Source organism: Haliotis cracherodii, unplaced genomic scaffold (genome assembly GCF_022045235.1).
Source record: "Haliotis cracherodii isolate W230 unplaced genomic scaffold, xgHalCrac1.p SCAF_13, whole genome shotgun sequence".
Taxonomy (NCBI): Eukaryota; Metazoa; Mollusca; class Gastropoda; order Lepetellida; family Haliotidae; genus Haliotis; species Haliotis cracherodii.
In genome coordinates, this window is record NW_027266268.1 from 30570370 (window position 1) to 30588636 (window position 18267).

The following is an 18267-nucleotide window of genomic DNA, read 5'->3' on the forward strand; positions in this document are numbered from 1 at the left end:
AGATCTTATTTCAGAACAGATTCTCCAGGGGAGAATCTGAGCTGGTATAAAATCTCCAGGGGGAGAATTTGTACGGGGGAGAGTTTATACCGGGACACCGGCAATTATTTTTAGCCAGCCAATCAAAATGCGAGGACACAACTCAACACTCCGGCGCAGTGATGACTCAGCAAAAACACTATGCTGGCTGCCGACCGCAAGGAACTTTGGTACGGAGAGTGCTCTCCAGCCAATCAGATTGCTTGAAAAAAAAAAAAACACTGCTGGCGATTGGAGATTAAGCCCTGTTATGGGCGAAAAAAGCGTTAAAACACGTAACTTCTTTGATAGGCATTTAGAAGTTGGAGTACTAAGTAGGGATAAGAATTCATGGATGAACAACTTCTTTATTACACTTAAGAGCGACGTTTCGGTGTTCTAACACCGTTATCAAGCAATTAAGACACGTTACAAATAGAAGGTGTAAATGAATAGAATTTTTTTTAGAATTTCTTCTTTGTAACTGAATAAAATACATTATACCATAGGTAGGAATGTCGGGTAAAACACTGTGTTCGGTTTGATATCCATGATAGAGAAAGTCAAACTGCTAGGTTGATGGCCTCAGCGAACAGTGAAAGTATCTCCATTGTTACATAACAAATTAACAAAATAATCGAAAACTCTTAGGTAATAAGCGAAAGTGGAGACTGATGTTGCATCGGCTGAGTCGAATGTTTTAATTGTCCTAAGGTCAAATTCAGCCACCACCAACGTTTGTTTGCGTTCTTATATTACGACTCTAACTAACATCCCATTACGCCATTATGTAACACATACAGGAAGTCCAAACATGACATGATGTCACAGTTTGCACTGAGTTGCGCCTAAAGGGTTAGTGAGTATGGTGTAACGCCGCTTTAACAATATTCCAGCAATATCGCGACGGGGACACCAGATATGTGCTTCACACACTGTACCCATGTCGGGAATCGAACCCGGGTCTTCGGCGTGACGAGCGAACGCTTTAACCACTAGGCCACCCGACTGCTCCGTTGTGCTTAATGACAAGAAATAATGTGAATATTACTGAATTACCAATGCATCAACCATCATCTCTTGGGTTTTCTATAAAAAAACCTTTGGCACATTTGCTGCAAATAATCTTGACGTTTTGCAACACCTGTTTCGTACAATCAGTATTTTAAATCAGTTTTCACCACCTCTGTTTCTATTGTACACGACGTACACGATTAAAACACATGAACATCTTTGAAAGAAAAAGACAGGTCCAAAGAATACAGCTCTTGTCGTTTGAAAAAATGTTTTATTTAAACAACACCTGTTCACAAATATTGAGTTGAGAAAATATGCGTGGACAAACATGCTGACAAAACAAAAGTGCTTTTAGTCCTATAATGTTCTGTGCACCATCAACATTCATGTATTTTCTCTGTCACATTCATGTATGGAGGCAGATTGTATGTTTAGCACTTTAACGTGGTATTTGGCGTGTTGGGTGGGTGTTTTTAAAAAAAAGAAATATGTTGAAAATATTGGTTATGCTGTCGTCACTACATCGGCATTCTGGGCGTTTCGAGTATATTTATTTCAAAATGTATCTAACTAGCGAGAGAGTTTTGAATACACAAGTTGTAATATAAACGGTATTTTAGTGGGGACGAGTGTAGTAATTCGTGTATAGTTTTCGCATTATTAAAATCAAACGTTAGGAACAGACGCAACTGACAAAAGGGGGAACACAACATGAACAGTTGAATGAATCGACTATAAACGGTTCTCTCATGGTGCAACCGAGAAATAAAGTGCGAAACATTGTTTTGGTACTTCATTGCAAGTGTATTTGGTCTGTTGAGGCCGTTTATATATTAGTGACAGAATGTTGAACGTGATAAGGGTACAAAATGGACACAGAAATGGAAAAGAACGAGCACCAAGCAGTCATCAAGTTGTTTAGAGAAATGTACTCCCTAAGAAAATCATGACCGCATCTCACAACTGTATCATGATAAATGCCCTAGCTATTCCAATGTAAAATATTGGGCTACTATGTTTAAGGCAGGGAGAACAAGCTTTGATGATTACCCTATCTGTCTGGACGTCCCTCAACGTGAAATGAAAATGAAATTAAAATTCAATCGAAGAGATGGAAAGACTTATACTGTCAAATAGACGTATTACCATTGCTGAACTTGAGGAAGACGCAGGTCTAATCCATGAAGCCATTGAAACTATTATTCATGAACATTTACAGATGAATAAGTTATCTGCTTATTGGGTGCCAAAGTTTCTAAATTCTGTTTTAAGGAAAAATGAACTGACATTTCTAATTATCCAGCTGGCTTCCATTTGCCCATTGCCATTTCCATTGTCCATTACCGGTCTGTGATAGGTTAAGTCCTGTCTTTTAGTTGTCCGCTATCATATATCAGAGCTATCACCTATAAATTGTTAAGTGTTTGATTCCATTTGTCCATTGCTAATCACCCATCAGCTTCCCTTGGTAAGTTTCTACTTTTGTTGTCTTATTACTTCTGTTGTTCTTACAGGTATATCTACATGTTCTCTGCTTCATAGCAGTTCTTCACCTGACGAAGGAGTGAGTGACTGAGTGAGTTAGTTTTAGCGCCGCTTTTAACATTATTCCAGTTATATCACGGCGTGTCAGCTTGATGTGGGAGGAAAGCCCGAAGTCATGCAGGTCTCAGACGTTTACAACTTTGTTGAAACCCACGAGCACGGGTATGGTGCTGACAAACCTAGAAACATAATCGGGGTGAACCGGGATTCGAACCCACAATCATAGGCTTCTGGCGTGTCCAGGGGACGCAACTCTGCACAGCGAATCGAGGCGCCTTAGACGACTGGGCCACCCGAGCCCCTTTGACGAAGGAGTAAGTATATACTGCGAAACGTTGTGTTCCATATAATAAAGAAGGTGACAGCCATACATTCTCTTCCTTATGTGTATCACTTCTAAATACCATTCAAAGACTTGATACTTACTCAAGTTTTAAGAGCAGGACAAAGCAAACCACAGTGAGAATGACTGTCAAAGAAAATATTATGCAGAAACCAATTTTGTTTAAGAGTGCAGCAAGCTGTTTGTTTCCGTTTGTTGATATCTTTCGTTCAGACATGTTTCCAGGTTCAGTGACGTGTTCATTATCTGGTGGAGATTCGATTTCTGTTCGATTTGATGCGTGTGCACATGTAAGTTCCTTTGTAGTGTCGCTATGGTAAACGTTCAAAATGGCGACTATAATCAACGTCGTAGTGACCTTGAGAAACATCATGGCGAGGAGGTATATGCTAAAGATGCTGACAGTATCTGACACTTCCGGTAAACTTTCTCCAATGACAGACAAGAACACTGCATAGGACAGCACAATGGATATACACAGCGATACCTTCTCCCCAGACTCGGGCGGAAGTAGAAACATTCCAAGGTTAAGAACGGAGAGAAGCATGACGGGAAGGATGTTGGTGATGATGTAATACAGGTACTTGCGTGTGAAGACAAATGTAAATGCCACCTCTTGGTAAATATATATCTCATCATATGAAGTAACAATTGTTTCCTTCGATTTTCCTACTATTTCCCATTCTCCATTTTGTTGAGACAATAATGGGTCAATTTTAATCGAATCTACTGCCATATTAATTTCATAAATGACAGAAGTCCACTGGGAAAACTTGAAACTGCAAGTTTGGGTGTCAAACGGAAACTTTCTCATGTCTAAAAGGCAGTTTGTTCGTCTTGTTATCCATTTATACCACGTTACCCGTCCGTCGTTTTTCACCCTTGCCATTTCCCCATTGGGGAGTATCAGAGACTGCTCATGTAATCCATTTATCAAAATCAAGTCCGGAATCCACAGCTTTTCAACAGGAATAGTTATGTTGGTTATGTCACCGTAGTTCCAAGAGTTCCATGTCAGGAGGTCATCCGTCCATTCAAGCGTTAAGAAACCAGTTGAAGTCAATGACTGTGTGTTTTCATCCAAGGCTTCCACAAATGCCATATTGTAGGAGACCAGTACGTCCACGGTCTCATTAAGATTCTTCCTGGGTCTGATATACGTCTTGTAGTGCTCCAGCAGGTCTTTATACAAGGTGTACACAGGACCCTGATCAATACTGGACTGAAGACTGCAGGCACCACACAGATACACACAGAGTGTTACAACTGTTCCCAGGTGTTCCATTACAAAACCAAAAAGGTCCACACACAAGGTTAACTGATGCCAGCACACACGTGTGTGATCTACACATAAGGATACGCAGGATCCGGGACTAGTTGTGGCAATGCTGGACAGTCTCAAAGGAACAAAGGGAAATGCAGCACAGATGAAACAGTTTGTCAGTCACATGGATGTTTAACTTACCTACATCCTATTCCAAATACATCAGTTAAAGGCTGTCATTAGCAGTTTTCATTGTCAGTATTTACTTTACAAACAATCCTTCTTCGACAACGGTGGACTCTCAGTTTTGAATTTGATGTAAACCTGTGATCACCATCAGTCAATAGACGAGACAGGTTTAAATAATGTGTTCACACAAGAAACATTTGCATCCCAAATACACATGATTTCATGGAATAAAAGCGTCCCGTGCTGCAGTGAAGCAAAGAAGCTCTCTAACTCAAATTAAGTCAACAATCCGTTTGATAAGTAACAGCTCTGTAACAGACTACTGGATAATGACTGTACAACAACGAGAGAAAGGGTCGGTGTCGTCTTTGTTTAATCTGTCTCTGGAACATTATCAACATTCATTACTGCAGTTATGCGTGCACATGAAGTAAAACAGTACGTGGGAAGTTCATTCAGTTTACATAACGAGGCTATTGAACCAAGCATTTCAACTCAAATGCAGCGCAACTATTGACATTTACCTGGCAGCATTACTCCCAATAGCAACCTAGCAGTAATATACACGTGGAAAAAAATAAGCACCTGGTAGTTCGGTAGTTCAGACGCATAACGCACATGCAAGCAGCACGTATTCTTCCAGGGTAATTAGCATGGAGATTCCAAGCGAGAATATGGGTACCCAGCTGTCCGTGCTTGTTGTGAATGGATCGGGGTTTTATGTTCGGTGTCTTGGATGATTTCATTTGATCGTATCTTTATTGTATAAATAGATGCTCATGATGTCAATCACTTGATTGTCTGGTCCAGACGCGATTATTTACAGACCGGCGTTATATTGCTGAAGTGCTGCTTTAACGAACAAACAAACAAAGAATAGCAAAAACAAACAAATTTGACATTTCGATGTAAACACACAGTACAATACATGTGTCTGTAATCTTCATATAATATATTTTAAACTATTCGTTTCACAATTGACACAGAAATGTTGAAAAAGGTTATTGAGATTAATTTCATCTCTTGCTCCAATTAGTAGATCAGTTCCATGATGAAGCTTCAGGGATGCCCTCATATCATTCGTCTGATACAATGTGGCCAGTTATAATAATCAACTCGTGCACCAATCATGTTTTCTAAATTTCAAAATGGTTTAGAATTTGTCGCCTATAAATATATATTTGAGTCATTCCTAAGTGAAGAATAAAAAAGCGTCAAAGGGTTTTTGTGAGATCATGAATCCTGATCCAAGGGATAAACCAAAGAGGCGTCAGTCCTGAGGTTTTATTCTGAAGATGAGAGTTTTAAATTTAATTGATTAATGTCAACTTCTTTATTATGAGGAAACACGACGTTTCGGGATATATGCTTACTCCTTCATCAGATACTCCGAAACGTTGTGTTTCTTCACATTAAAGAAGTTGACATCCATAAACTAACTTCCTTATGTGTATCACTTCTAAATGCCATTCAAATACATCATAAAACCCCTTTAATTAACGCGTTTTATCCAACACTTAGGAATGACTGAAATAAATAAAACCCGAGGGTAAGTTTTTTATCTCAGGTATTAACCGAAAAAAGAAACTTAAAACAAAAGTTATCAACATTTATGCGTTTCAAATATATACTGAACCAAATTAAAAACTTCACAATCCTAAAATTTTAACATTTTGACCAGTTATCATTGTGGGCCTTATTGTGTATTTAAACAGTAATGGCCACGTATTGTCTTCAGTTAACATCCGTTTTTGTGCAGGTGAATCGATCAAAATCATGTGCACTATAGTGGCAAAAGTGGTATTTCACGTGCAACTGGTCACGTGGCCATAATACCGCACGTGTTTTCAGCCATATATATACTTATTAGCAGTCATTAACAAAAAAAGAAAAACACAAGAAAACAAAAGTCTTGACGGCCATTTGTCATGCCACGCCTTTCAAATGTGCAACGTGAACGTGCCATCGGCATGTTGCAGACGGGAACGTCCGTAGCTGAAGTCGCAAGGACGATGGGTTGTAGTCGACGGAGATTTACAGACGCGTCTGCAGCAAACGATTACCACCGCTGATCGCCCTCGGCCAGGTCGACCACGTGTGACGTCACATGCAGAGGATCGTCAGATTGTCTTACGACACCTCCGTAACCGATTTTTGACGGCTACATCAACCAGAAATGAACTGTTTAGGGGTAGACTGAGTGCACAAGCCGTTCGAAACCGTCTGAGAACTGCTCACCTTTAAGCACGACGGCCGTACTGCGGGCCGATTCTGACTCAATTACACAGACGTCAACGTCAATTGTGGGCACAGCGACACTTACGATGGACTCAGAGGAATTGGGATCAAATCGTCTTCAGTGATGAATGCCGATGCTCTTGGCAGAAGTCTGCGCACTCTCCAGAACAAACCACAGAATTTGTAAGATCGTGGCACCATTTTGCAGCAACAATGGCGTCGTCTTCCCAATCATATGTTCACAAGCATCACAAGATCTATGCGGAGGCGTTGTGTGGGAGTTGTCAACGCACATGGTGGCCATACACGCTACTGAACTTGTGTGCCATCAGATTCTCCTGCTTGGGACTTATGATGTTATTACCGAATACTGTAGGTGCTTGGAACAAATGATGGTTACCACCGTTAATTAAAATCCTTCTTTGGACATGATTGATTAAAAAATACCTTCTCTGATACATTTGTCCGTTGTATATCATATATGGGATTACTTTTAAAAATGTGAAGTTTTTAATTTGACTCAGTATACTTTCCACGAACCTTAGGAAACTGGCGTAAAATGTATGTTGTATAAAATACAAGTCTGTTGAGGCCGTTTGTATATTAGTGACAGCCAGCTGAACGTGATAGGGGTACAAATGGATACAGAAATGGAAAAAGCGAGTACCGAGCTGTCATCAGGTTTTTGATTTTAGAGAAAAAGTACTCCCCGAGAAATTCATTATCGCATGTCACAAGTGTATGGGGATAAGAGCCCTAGCTGTTCCACTGTTAAACGTTCGACAGCTGTGTTTAAGGCTGGGAGGACAAACTTTGATGATGACCCAAGGCCTGAACTTCCCTCAACTTGCATCAATGGAGAATCAATCAATGAGAAAGAAAAACTTATACTGTCAGATAGACGAATGACTATTGCTGACCTTGATCGGTTTTCACGATCAGTAAAGAAGGGTATGGCCACTGTATTCCGGGAAGCAAAGGGTGTGGTCCTTGTTGATTACTAAGAAAGTCAAAAGACGATTACCGGTGCCTACTCTTTGCTTCATCGAGAGATTTTATCAAAGAAAAGTGGAATAATTACAAGACAGTAAACACTACAGCGGAAGCACAATATTCAATGACAGTTTATAACATGATGGCAGTGGTCAGTACGATCCGAGATAGAATAGGTCTTCAGCAACCCATGCTTACCGTAAAAGGCGACTATGCTTATCGTAAAAGGCGACTAACGGGATCGGGTGGTCAGGCTCCCTGACTTGGTTGATCGAGTCATCGATCCCAATTGCGTGGATCGATGCGGATAATGTCAATCACTGGATTGTCTGGTCCAGACTCGATTATTTACAGACCGCCGTCATATAGCTGGAATATTGCTGAGTGCTGCGTAAAACAACAAACCAAACAAAAAACAAAACCAGTATCAAATACAAAACTACAGTGGTTGTAGCAAAAGTCAGTGATAATAACAAATATTCACCCGACGGCGACAGTGGTCACGCTTTCGAGATGGGCTAGGTAGGAATTTAGGGATGATGAGTGATCCTCACATGAAAGCTGATCCCTTAGCGATGAAAATGCGTGTGATTTAAGTAAACACGCTATTGTCCCCTTATATAGTCTAACAAGATACTGGAAAGTTCCATATAATACTCTCACAACATAGAAAATTCTCCGTGTTTCTTAAACATACTATCACCGGTATCCGAAATCGGACATTTAAACACCACACAAGCATCTAAATATTGTAACTTCCTGACGACTGATCACTACCCAAACACAATGCAATGAGCGTCTACCGAATCTCAACAAAACAAAAAACAGTGTAACACAGTAAAAATCATTGTTCAACAGTAAAATACACTGCCATACAACAATGATATCCTAACTACAAACATCACCAGGTTAGAACGAAAACATCTTGCTGAATCAGTTTTATTTTCTAGGAAAAGAACAGCAAGTACAATGCCAGATCTATTTGTTAACGAAATCAATATTGAATCTGTTAATTCTCATTAACGTCTTGGACCTACTATGCAGCATGATGGTCAGTGGCAGATGCATATCGATAGTATTATTGCCAAAGTTAGTGCAATGATCAACTGTTTTAGAAGCTTGAAATAATGTCTTCAAAGGAATAGCCTCCAAACTTTATATAACTTATTCATTTTACTAACATTTGCTTTTGGTCATTACATCTGGAATAATTGTACTAAGAAGCAAGAAATGTTATCAGAAAAACATTCGTCAGATGCATTAAGAACGATAGGTGGATCCGTCAGATGAGTGTCTTATTCTGAAATACTTGTATATAATGAAACGGGGTTTTCGTCTCTAAGCGGTCGTTGCTTAACTCATTAAATATGTTTCTTTCAAACTGTTTTATAAACGAACGTCCAAATAGCTTTTAGATCTAATTCCAATAAATGTGTCAGCCAGTTCAACGCATGGTACAAGGTCCTCCAACATACTCAAAAGTCCACTTCGTCGCACAGAAACGTATAAACAATCGTTTTTTACATCTACTTGTCGCGACTGGAATATAATTGGAATCTAACACGCTTATGATAAAAAGATATCAGGCAATTTACAGAGTACTAGAGTGAATACGATCATTTATTGTCAACTTCTGTTTGATTGCAGTGACCAAAATTGACACAAATTTGATCGTTCTATTGTTGAGATCTCACTTTGGAGCTGTGGATATGACTACGAGGATAGTCTTCATTATCTTTTGTGTTTAAGTGTTTTAAGTTTGAGTGTTTGAATTCCATACATGAAAGATCCAACTTTTTTTTCTAAAGGGATACAGTATAACGACTATTTTTAATCTGGTTATGATTATTTTACCCAAACAAATCGCTTTGGAAGTTCATAAGCGTCACATGTTTATACAAAACGATTCCGTTGCGTAAATTATGTTTAACCACCTTAGTCGAGCTGTTAATATCTAATATTTGTATGTTATATGATTGCCTATAGTATGTTATTCTGAAAATAGTATTAATCATATGTGTACTTGGGAGGTCTTCAAATAGGCCAAGATGCTATTAACATTTAGTTTTTACAGTGTTCTAATTGAAACAGAACGAACATTGTAAAGTATAACACTTATTTTAAAATGTACAACAATAAATTACTACTATCTATTAATTAATATCTTCTTTTTTTAAAACAATGCAAGTAAACACAAATTTAGCACAAAGATGAGATGGTTTCAATGTTATGTTCTACATATAGGTCATTACACGAGCTTCAATTTAATATCAAGTTTATGTCCTAAGTGAAATAGTTTTAGTTTATCCGAGGCTTTTCGAGGACAAACTGAACCTTTTGACGAGGTACATGAAGTACACTGCACCGCTGCGCCGGCCACGCCTCCAAGCATATTTGTTGTAGAACTGAACAGACCGCTTATGTGGTCTAGCGGTAGTGCGTCCGCCCGGAGAGCGGTAGGTCCAGGGTTCGATTCCCGGCCACGCCATACCAAAAGACGTTAATAATGGTACTTGTTGTTACCCTGTCTGGGGCGAAAACAAGGACTGGTCGGCTCGGAGTCAATAGACTGTGTCTGAGTGGGGTGTTCATGTTAAACTGCGGCATGGTATCTCAGTGGCCTAGCACTATAAATCGGCATCAGTCCGGACTAGTACAAGCAGCCACACACACTCACACACACACACACACGTGCATGCACGTGACTATATAAGTGCAATAATCTTGAACGCGACGTTAAACCCAATTTTACCTCACCTCACCTTCCTCAAGCATATATAATGAATTGTATTAAACAAATATTCGTGTATGAATAAATTCATTATGACATATAAAGTATCTGAACAATAAAATGCATTCAAGAACTAATACTTAGAAAATAGTCGTCCTGGTTATACAAGTTTGAATGAAAATTCTTGGCAATAATGATAACATCCAGTAGTTTAAAAACCTATTTCCTAAAGTTTCAAGAGCAGGATAAAACAAACAAAAGTGAAAATGACTGTCAAGGAAAATACCATTCCGAAGCCAATTTTGTTTAAACGTGCCGCAAACTCTTTGTGCCCTTCTTTTGCTGTCTTCTGATCAGACATGTTGCCGGATGTGCTTTCACGTTTATTATCTGGTGGAGATTCGATTTCTGTTTCATTTGTTTTAAGATTTGGAGAGTTTGCACACGGATACTCTTTTCCAGTCTCTCTATGGTAAACGTTCAAAATGGCTACTGTAATCAACGTCGTAGTGACCTTGAGAAACATCATGGCGAGGAGGTAGATGCCGAAGATGCTGACAGTATCTGACACTTCCGGTAGACTTCCACTAATGACAGACAATAACACTGCATAGGACAGCACAATAGATATACACAGTGATACCTTCTCCCCAGACTCTGGTGGAAGTAGAAACATACCAAGGTTAAGTACGGAGAGAAGCATGACGGGAAGGATGTTGGTGATGATGTAATACAGGTACTTGCGTCTGAAGACAAATCTAAAAGCCATCTCTTGGTAACTATATTTCTGATCATATGAATAAACAATTGTTTCCTCCGATTTTCCTACTATTTCCCATTCTCCATTTTGTTGAAACACTAATGGGTCAGGGGCGGTCGGGTAGCCTAGTGGTTAAAGCGTTCGCTCGTCACGCCAAAGACCCGGGTTCGATTCCCGACATGGGTACAATGTGTGAAGCCCATTTGTGGTGTCCCCCGCCGTGATATTGCTGGAATATTGCTAAAAGCGGCGTAAAATCAAACTCACTCACTCACTCACTAATGGGTCAATTTCGATCCCATCTTCTGTCATATTAATTTCATAAATGGCAGAAGAGCACTGGGAAAACTTGATGCTGCACGTTTGGGTGTCAAACGGAAACGTTGTCATGTCTAAAGGGCATTTTGTGTGTTTTGTTATCAATTTATACCACGTTACCCGTCCGTCGCTTTTCACCCTTGCCATTTCTCCATTGGGGAGTATCAGAGACGTGTCATCTAAACCATTTACCAAAATCAAGTCCGGAAGCCACAGCTTTTCAACAGGTATAGTTATGTTGGTTATATCGCTATATCTACCTGGGTTCCAAGTCTGGAGGTCATCTGTCCATTCAAGCGTTAAATCCACACTCAAGGATCCGCACACGGGGGTAACAGAATCCAAGACTAAAAGGGGTAGCAGCCACACTGGACAGTCACACAGGCACCAGGCAAATTCAGCGTCATTACACTCAGCCCAAATGAAATTAACTGTCAATCATGTAGCTGTTCGTCCTACCACTCACAAGTGTGATCTATTCTAGAAGTACTGATCAAATACTGTCCTTAATGAGCTGTTGTCTTTGGAAGTATTTACATTGGAGATAATTACAGTCAATGCATTGTCTGTTTCAGGAACTATTCTGCACTGTAGCTCACATGGTTATGTATTATATGATTTACTTTAATATTTCTGATTTAAACACAAGCTGTCACCTTAGATTTTGTAAACATCAAGATGCATCTATTGACATCCGAAAGTAATTAAATGTACATGAATCGCCCCATGACCATGGCTTTCAGTTTTATTGTGCTGACAAAGATAATAGACAACAGTCATGCCGGGGACATTCTTTTAATTTGACCTATTGTCAAGGTGGGATAATAGCTGAGACTCATTTGTTTGTATTCAAACATGAAATAATTGCATCTCGATTACACAAAGTGTGTTTTCTTAATCGATCCCTGGTGTTGTGAATCAAAGTCTTTGAAACTGATATGACGCAAATATTGGAGGTTCTTCGTATTCTTGGTGTCGGATAAAGACGCAATCAGTTCGATGCCAATTACGACACAGTGCTATTGTTGATTACAAACGAGAAATAGGAAAAGTGTCAACATTGCTCTGTTCTAATAGCTCTCAACATGAGGTCAGCATTGATTGATCTTCCTCAATCGCCCAGGGTCGGCGACGAGTTCCTTCGAACCAGTCCATTTGTAGATGGAGTCTGCTGTAGATTGACTGTTCTGTCTCTTCGTGGATCGAATTCATTTACCCTCGGCTACTCGCTGCAGCTTGACCTCACCTCTCATCTGGTGATCTGCCTCGCGGTCGGCGACGAGTTCCCCACACCTCTCAACTTCAGTGGGGTGGGGGTGCAATTGTCGGAGTTGGAAGATCATATCGTACTTGGATAGTTCCAACCTATATATGTGAAATTCAACGGTAAAACAGGGGCTTAATTATTACCCAGTGCAACAACCTAATACAAATATACAAATTTGAAAAGAAGTACGGATCTAACAGAAAAAAATATGATTAAACATTTTCTGTATGTAATATGTTTTATTCAATTAACACTGACTAAAACAATGGAAATACATTAATGCTTGGTACATATGTTGTTAGTGGCACTATGTGCATCATCAATATTTACGTCGATCCAAGGACAAGATGTACGTCCCTTGTTTGCTGCATCTGCATTCGCTTTGCATTGGCGTCTCATGTTACGTCCAGGATTAAATGGTAAATCAAAGCCGCTTCGTCCACAGGCGTAGAAGAATATTTCATCGTGGCATGGAAGAATCTTATGATCGTGGGTTCGAATCCCATATTCGATCTAAATTTCATCCTTGGTTTGTAAGCGCCATAACCGTCTCCGTGGTCTAGTGGTAGAGCGTTCGCCCGGTGAGAGGAAGGTCGGGGGTCGGGGGTCGGGGGTCGGGTAGGGGGTTCGGGTGTAACAAATGTTTAAACTGGTTGTTGGGTCGACACGTCAAAGTGAGGGCTTAAACTCTGCCGGTGCATGTACTATCACGGAGACTGCACAACACGTAAATATGAGGATCCAGTTCACCAAACCTTAGTTCAGCCACGGCAACCATACACACATCCTCGAATCGTAGACGATGTGACAACCAGGGCAACCACCCACACATCCTCACGTATTACACACTTCTGTTGTGGTTTCAAACAGTACCTATAAAAGGCTAATGAAATATTATTTTCTGTTTATTCTTTCCCGCCCTGAAGGTTTTAATTTTATAGCATGTTTGTCGCCATTTTGGTTTACTGAACATTACGCCCACGTACAGAAACTAAACATAGGGCGTGAAATGTTAATGCTAATTTATTACAGCATTAAGATATACTTTACAATCCTCTTTATTTAGCTCTTTGCTGCATGTGACTGTTTCTGGTAATTAACTACCCTTATTAAACCCTTCGTGTAATAATCCTCTGTCGTGTTTTCCTCAAGGACAATTTCAGCAGTAAATACTGACTGGCCGGTAGGCAGACGGACCTAATGTGTCTGGAATTTGGAGCTGTGGATACGACATCCGGAACTAGCAGAAGCAAAGGAAGTCATCCTATCAGACTCGCTAAGAGCACAACAAACCATCTGCGGCAGGAATTCAAACTAAGGCAGAAGGCGACCTCGTAAACACATAAAACAAAAACAACAACAACAAAAACAAATCATTCAGCAGTAGCCCTGACAAGTCGTTACAAACAATAAAGACGTTAAATGTTTCGTGTCTTCATGAGGCAATATAATTTGTTTGCAGTTTGATTATTATTAAAACAAAACGTGTTTATACTATGGTGCATTCGTTTGGTACAGAATAGAACACTGCGGCATCTGAGAAATAAATATAGGGTTTTCATTTCAAGGATATTTCACCAAACTTGATAAACGGTGTTGCGTTTCTACTTAATCATTCTACTAAACGCTTAATAGGCACGGGTGGCTCTCTAACGAACGAAAAGTTATGCATTTCCAAATGCAAAGGGTTTTTAAAAAAATAGTTTTTCTTTGTTGTCACATTCAGTTTTATTATTGCTGCACAACAATTTCATGTACGCGAGTCTATGTAATGTGACTATACCAGTTGTCGACGGCATAAACCATCGCTGTACCATCTGTTGCAGATTGTGTGAACTCCTAGTTTGAGTGATTGAGTGAAATTGTCGTAGCTTTGAAAATAGTTTAGTTAAAACAATTTTTAATTCAATTAAATGAAACCTCAGATTGGTACACGGGCATAATGGGATTGGAACACAGGCATAATGGGATTGGTACACAGGCATAATTGGATTGGTACACAGGCATAATGGGATTGATACACAGGCATAATGGGATTGGCACACAGGCATAATTGGATTGGTACACAGGCATACTGGGATTGGAACACAGGCATAATGGGATTGGTACACAGGCATAATGGGATTGGTACACAGGCATACTGGGATTGGAACACAGGCATAATGGGATTGGTACACAGGCATAATGGGATTGGTACACAGGCATAATTGGATTGGAACACAGGCATAATGGGATTGGTACACAGGCATAATGGGATTGGTACACAGGCATAATGGGATTGGAACACAGGCATAATGGGATTGGTACACAGGCATAATGCCCATTTGCAGACCTCAGTAGTACACATATGATTGACACAATGTTCAGAACAACACACTTTCGACACTTATGTAATATTCATATGTTAACCGGTATCATTTAGTTCAATTAAGCAAGTAAACCTTGATTTATACACAACGCAATCGTGTTTTTGTATAAACAGAAATTGGTTCGGGTAAAAATATCATGGACAGACTCAATAATCTTTATATTTAATGCATCTGGAAACATATTGAAATATCACTAATAAATTGATCACATTTAAGTCAGTGTACGTTTCAGAGACCAACCCGATGTTAACTCCAGTTCCACGTGTTATGAATATTTGATAAACATGGCTTGATACATTTTCATCATTATCGTTATTAAATAGAAAATGTAGAGTGCCCATCCAACATATTACAGTCGAGAACAGCAGATCGTAAAAACGATTTTTTGTTCAGGTCTTTGAAAGGCATTTAGAAGTGATACATAAGGAAGAGAATATATGTATGTCAACTTCTTTATGATGAGGAACACAACGCCCGATTATTTGTCGGATCTAATTCCAGTTAATGTACTGTCAGTTCTATATCTACTACAATGTCTTCCAACATACTGCAAAATCCCTTTTGCCGCAAAGAAACGAACAAAGAATCATATGGAAGAGAATATATGGATGTCAACCTCTCCATTATGAGGAACGCAACGTTTCGGAATATATGCTTACTCCTTCATCAGGTGAATGATTCATCAATGATGAATGATAAAGGAGTAAGCATATACTCCGAAACGTTGTGTTCCTCATAATTGAGAGGTTGACATCCATATATTCTCTTCCTTATGATTCTTTGTTCGTTTCTTTGCGGTAAAAGGGATTTTGCCGTATGTTGGAAGACATTGTAGTAGATATAGAACTGACATTAACTGGAATTAGATCTGACAAATAATCGGGCGTTCATTTACATAACATTTTACGAAAGACACACTGAATGAGTTAAACGACGAGCGCTCAGAGATGAATAGCCCGTTTCATTATATTTTTTAGAATGTGTCATTCTGACAGATCCACATATTGTTCTTAATGCATCTAAATGAAGTTTGTTTTCTAATAGCATTATGGGGGCGATCGGGGAGCCTTGTGGTTAAAGCGTTCGCTAGACACGCCGAAGACCCGGGTTCAATTCCCGAAATGGGTACAATGTGTGAAGCCCATTTCTTGTGTCTCCTCCGACGTGATATTTCTGGAATATTGCTAAAACCTCAAATCACGATTTGCCCGTTTAGTCTGGTCATTCTGTAATTTAACCTCAAGAAAATTGCAACAGAATATTTTACGACTGTTTCCTTTTAATTGAATGTATTTGAGTTTGTATTAAAAAATCTAACAAAATCAACATTCGAGAAATTCGGGTTAATTCCCGCATCAAAAAAGATAAAAACCAACGAGGAGAATATGGCATCTACGGGCCGCCGTACATCAAGAAGAGCTCGCAAAAGGAGATAATTCGTAGTGATCCTGCTAGTGCCTTGGAAAATATTCAAAAAACAAACAACGATAACGGAGCCGTATTATTTGATGGTAAGTTGACAAATACACATTTATTTAAAAATGTAATTAATAATGATGCAAATAATAGCAGTTGGCTTCCAATATACTTCTTACATGCCTATCAACCATAAATTGTGTAGCGTCGTCTGCTATGTAACAACGGCCGCACCAGCAGAGTACGTGTGTTAAACACGACCGATAACCATATTCCTGTCTTTTATAAATTCATCCAACATTGTTACAATTATTATAAACATAATTATGTGAAAAATTATATCGAAAAGTGGACCCTCCTTAATAAAATAAAAAATGTATGGAAGCCCATGAGTGACATGATGTATAATCATTTGCGTAATGCGCACGTAATTTGCAATTCATTAAATTCATTACGTTTTACAACCAATCTTGACAATATTGATATCGGAACAAGTTACCTATTTCTAAAACACCCGATATTGACATTTCTCGTCTTGAGTGCATTTGTTTTACTGTTTAAAGTCACAAAATTAACTCTTTTAACCGGCTTGTAACCTTTTTTTTGTCTGGGAAATTGGTGAAAAACGGAACTAGGAAAATTCAGCAATGCAGATGTAAATACTTGAAATATATAGGAATTTAAACAACTTTACTCTCTTTTGGCACGATTCTGTAAGACATTTTTCTTCTTTCAGAATTACGGCTACCATTCTGGAACGGCATGATCTCAGACAACAGCGCCAGAGGATTCTGTCTCCGTTTCTTGACTTGGAACTAAATTTGTAGCAAGAGTAGACCAAATACTGTCCCCAAAGATTGTTTGGAATACAGCGAGGCACTTGTGTGTTTATTCGCCGAAGGCCCGGGTTCGATTCCCCACATGGGTGCAATGCGTGAAGCCAATTTCTGGTGTCCCTCGGGGCAATCTCATTAAAATCATATCTTTGTACTCGCTACCGCCAAACAAAGATCTGAGGACATCCCATTAGGGGTCGCGTCAGAAAGACCTTTCATCCTACCAATCAGAGCGTCGCTTACCAGATCATGAAAGTGACAGTAGAAACGTGTTTTCTAATCATGCAACCACGAAATATTTGACACGGGGTATTCCGAACAACAGTTACGAGTTTTATGATTATATCCACACAATCTAGGCCACCTATAAGCCATTCCAGAGTGGTCTTCTTATCAGTTTTAATTTTTTTAATCGAGAATACGTCAAAATATGTTTCGAAGCGTAGTCGCCAATTTGAAACTAGTGTCGTAAAGGTCGAGAAAGCTGCTTTCTGATTAGCTAATGTCGATTTCTTGTCAGTCATTTCATTGGTCTGTCAAAATTCGAGAAAGGTCGTTCTGACGTGACCCGTAATGGGATGTCCTCAGATCTTTGTTTAGCGGTAGCGAGAACTAAGATCTGATTTTAATAAGATTGCTCTCGGGGGCACGGGTGGCCCAATCGTCTAAGGCGCCGCGATTCGCTGTGCAGAGTTGCGTCCCTTGGGCACCCCAGAAACCTATGATTGTGGGTTCGAATCCCGGTTCGCCCCGATTACGTTTCTAGGTTTGTCAGCACCATACCCGTGCTCGTGGGTTTCACCGAAGAGGTAAACGTCTAAGACCTGCATCACTTCGGGCTTTTCTTCCACATTAAGCTGACACACCGTGATATAACTGGAATAATGTCAAAAGCGGCGTAAAACCATACTCACTCACTTGAGCGTTTGCCATATTGCTATGCTATGCAATAGTCTATAATCA

The 18267-nt window shown here is 39.6% G+C and overlaps 2 protein-coding genes across 2 annotated transcripts; both read right to left on the reverse strand.

Annotated features, from left to right (window-relative positions):
- Positions 1 to 3002: 3002 nt before the first annotated feature.
- On the reverse strand, positions 3003 to 5808 carry LOC139458610 (neuronal acetylcholine receptor subunit beta-3-like). Its single transcript, XM_071240033.1, has 2 exons — positions 5750 to 5808; positions 3003 to 4320 (listed from the first exon to the last, which is right to left on the reverse strand). Exons 1-2 carry the CDS (start codon positions 5806 to 5808, stop codon positions 3003 to 3005), a joined length of 1377 nt encoding a protein of 458 aa, XP_071096134.1.
- A 4756-nt stretch (positions 5809 to 10564) lies between these two features.
- On the reverse strand, positions 10565 to 12759 carry LOC139458611 (neuronal acetylcholine receptor subunit beta-3-like). Its single transcript, XM_071240034.1, has 3 exons — positions 12633 to 12759; positions 11374 to 11763; positions 10565 to 11196 (listed from the first exon to the last, which is right to left on the reverse strand). The coding sequence occupies exons 1-3, from the start codon at positions 12757 to 12759 to the stop codon at positions 10565 to 10567; spliced, it is 1149 nt and encodes a 382-aa protein (XP_071096135.1).
- Between the last annotated feature and the right edge of the window lie 5508 nt (positions 12760 to 18267).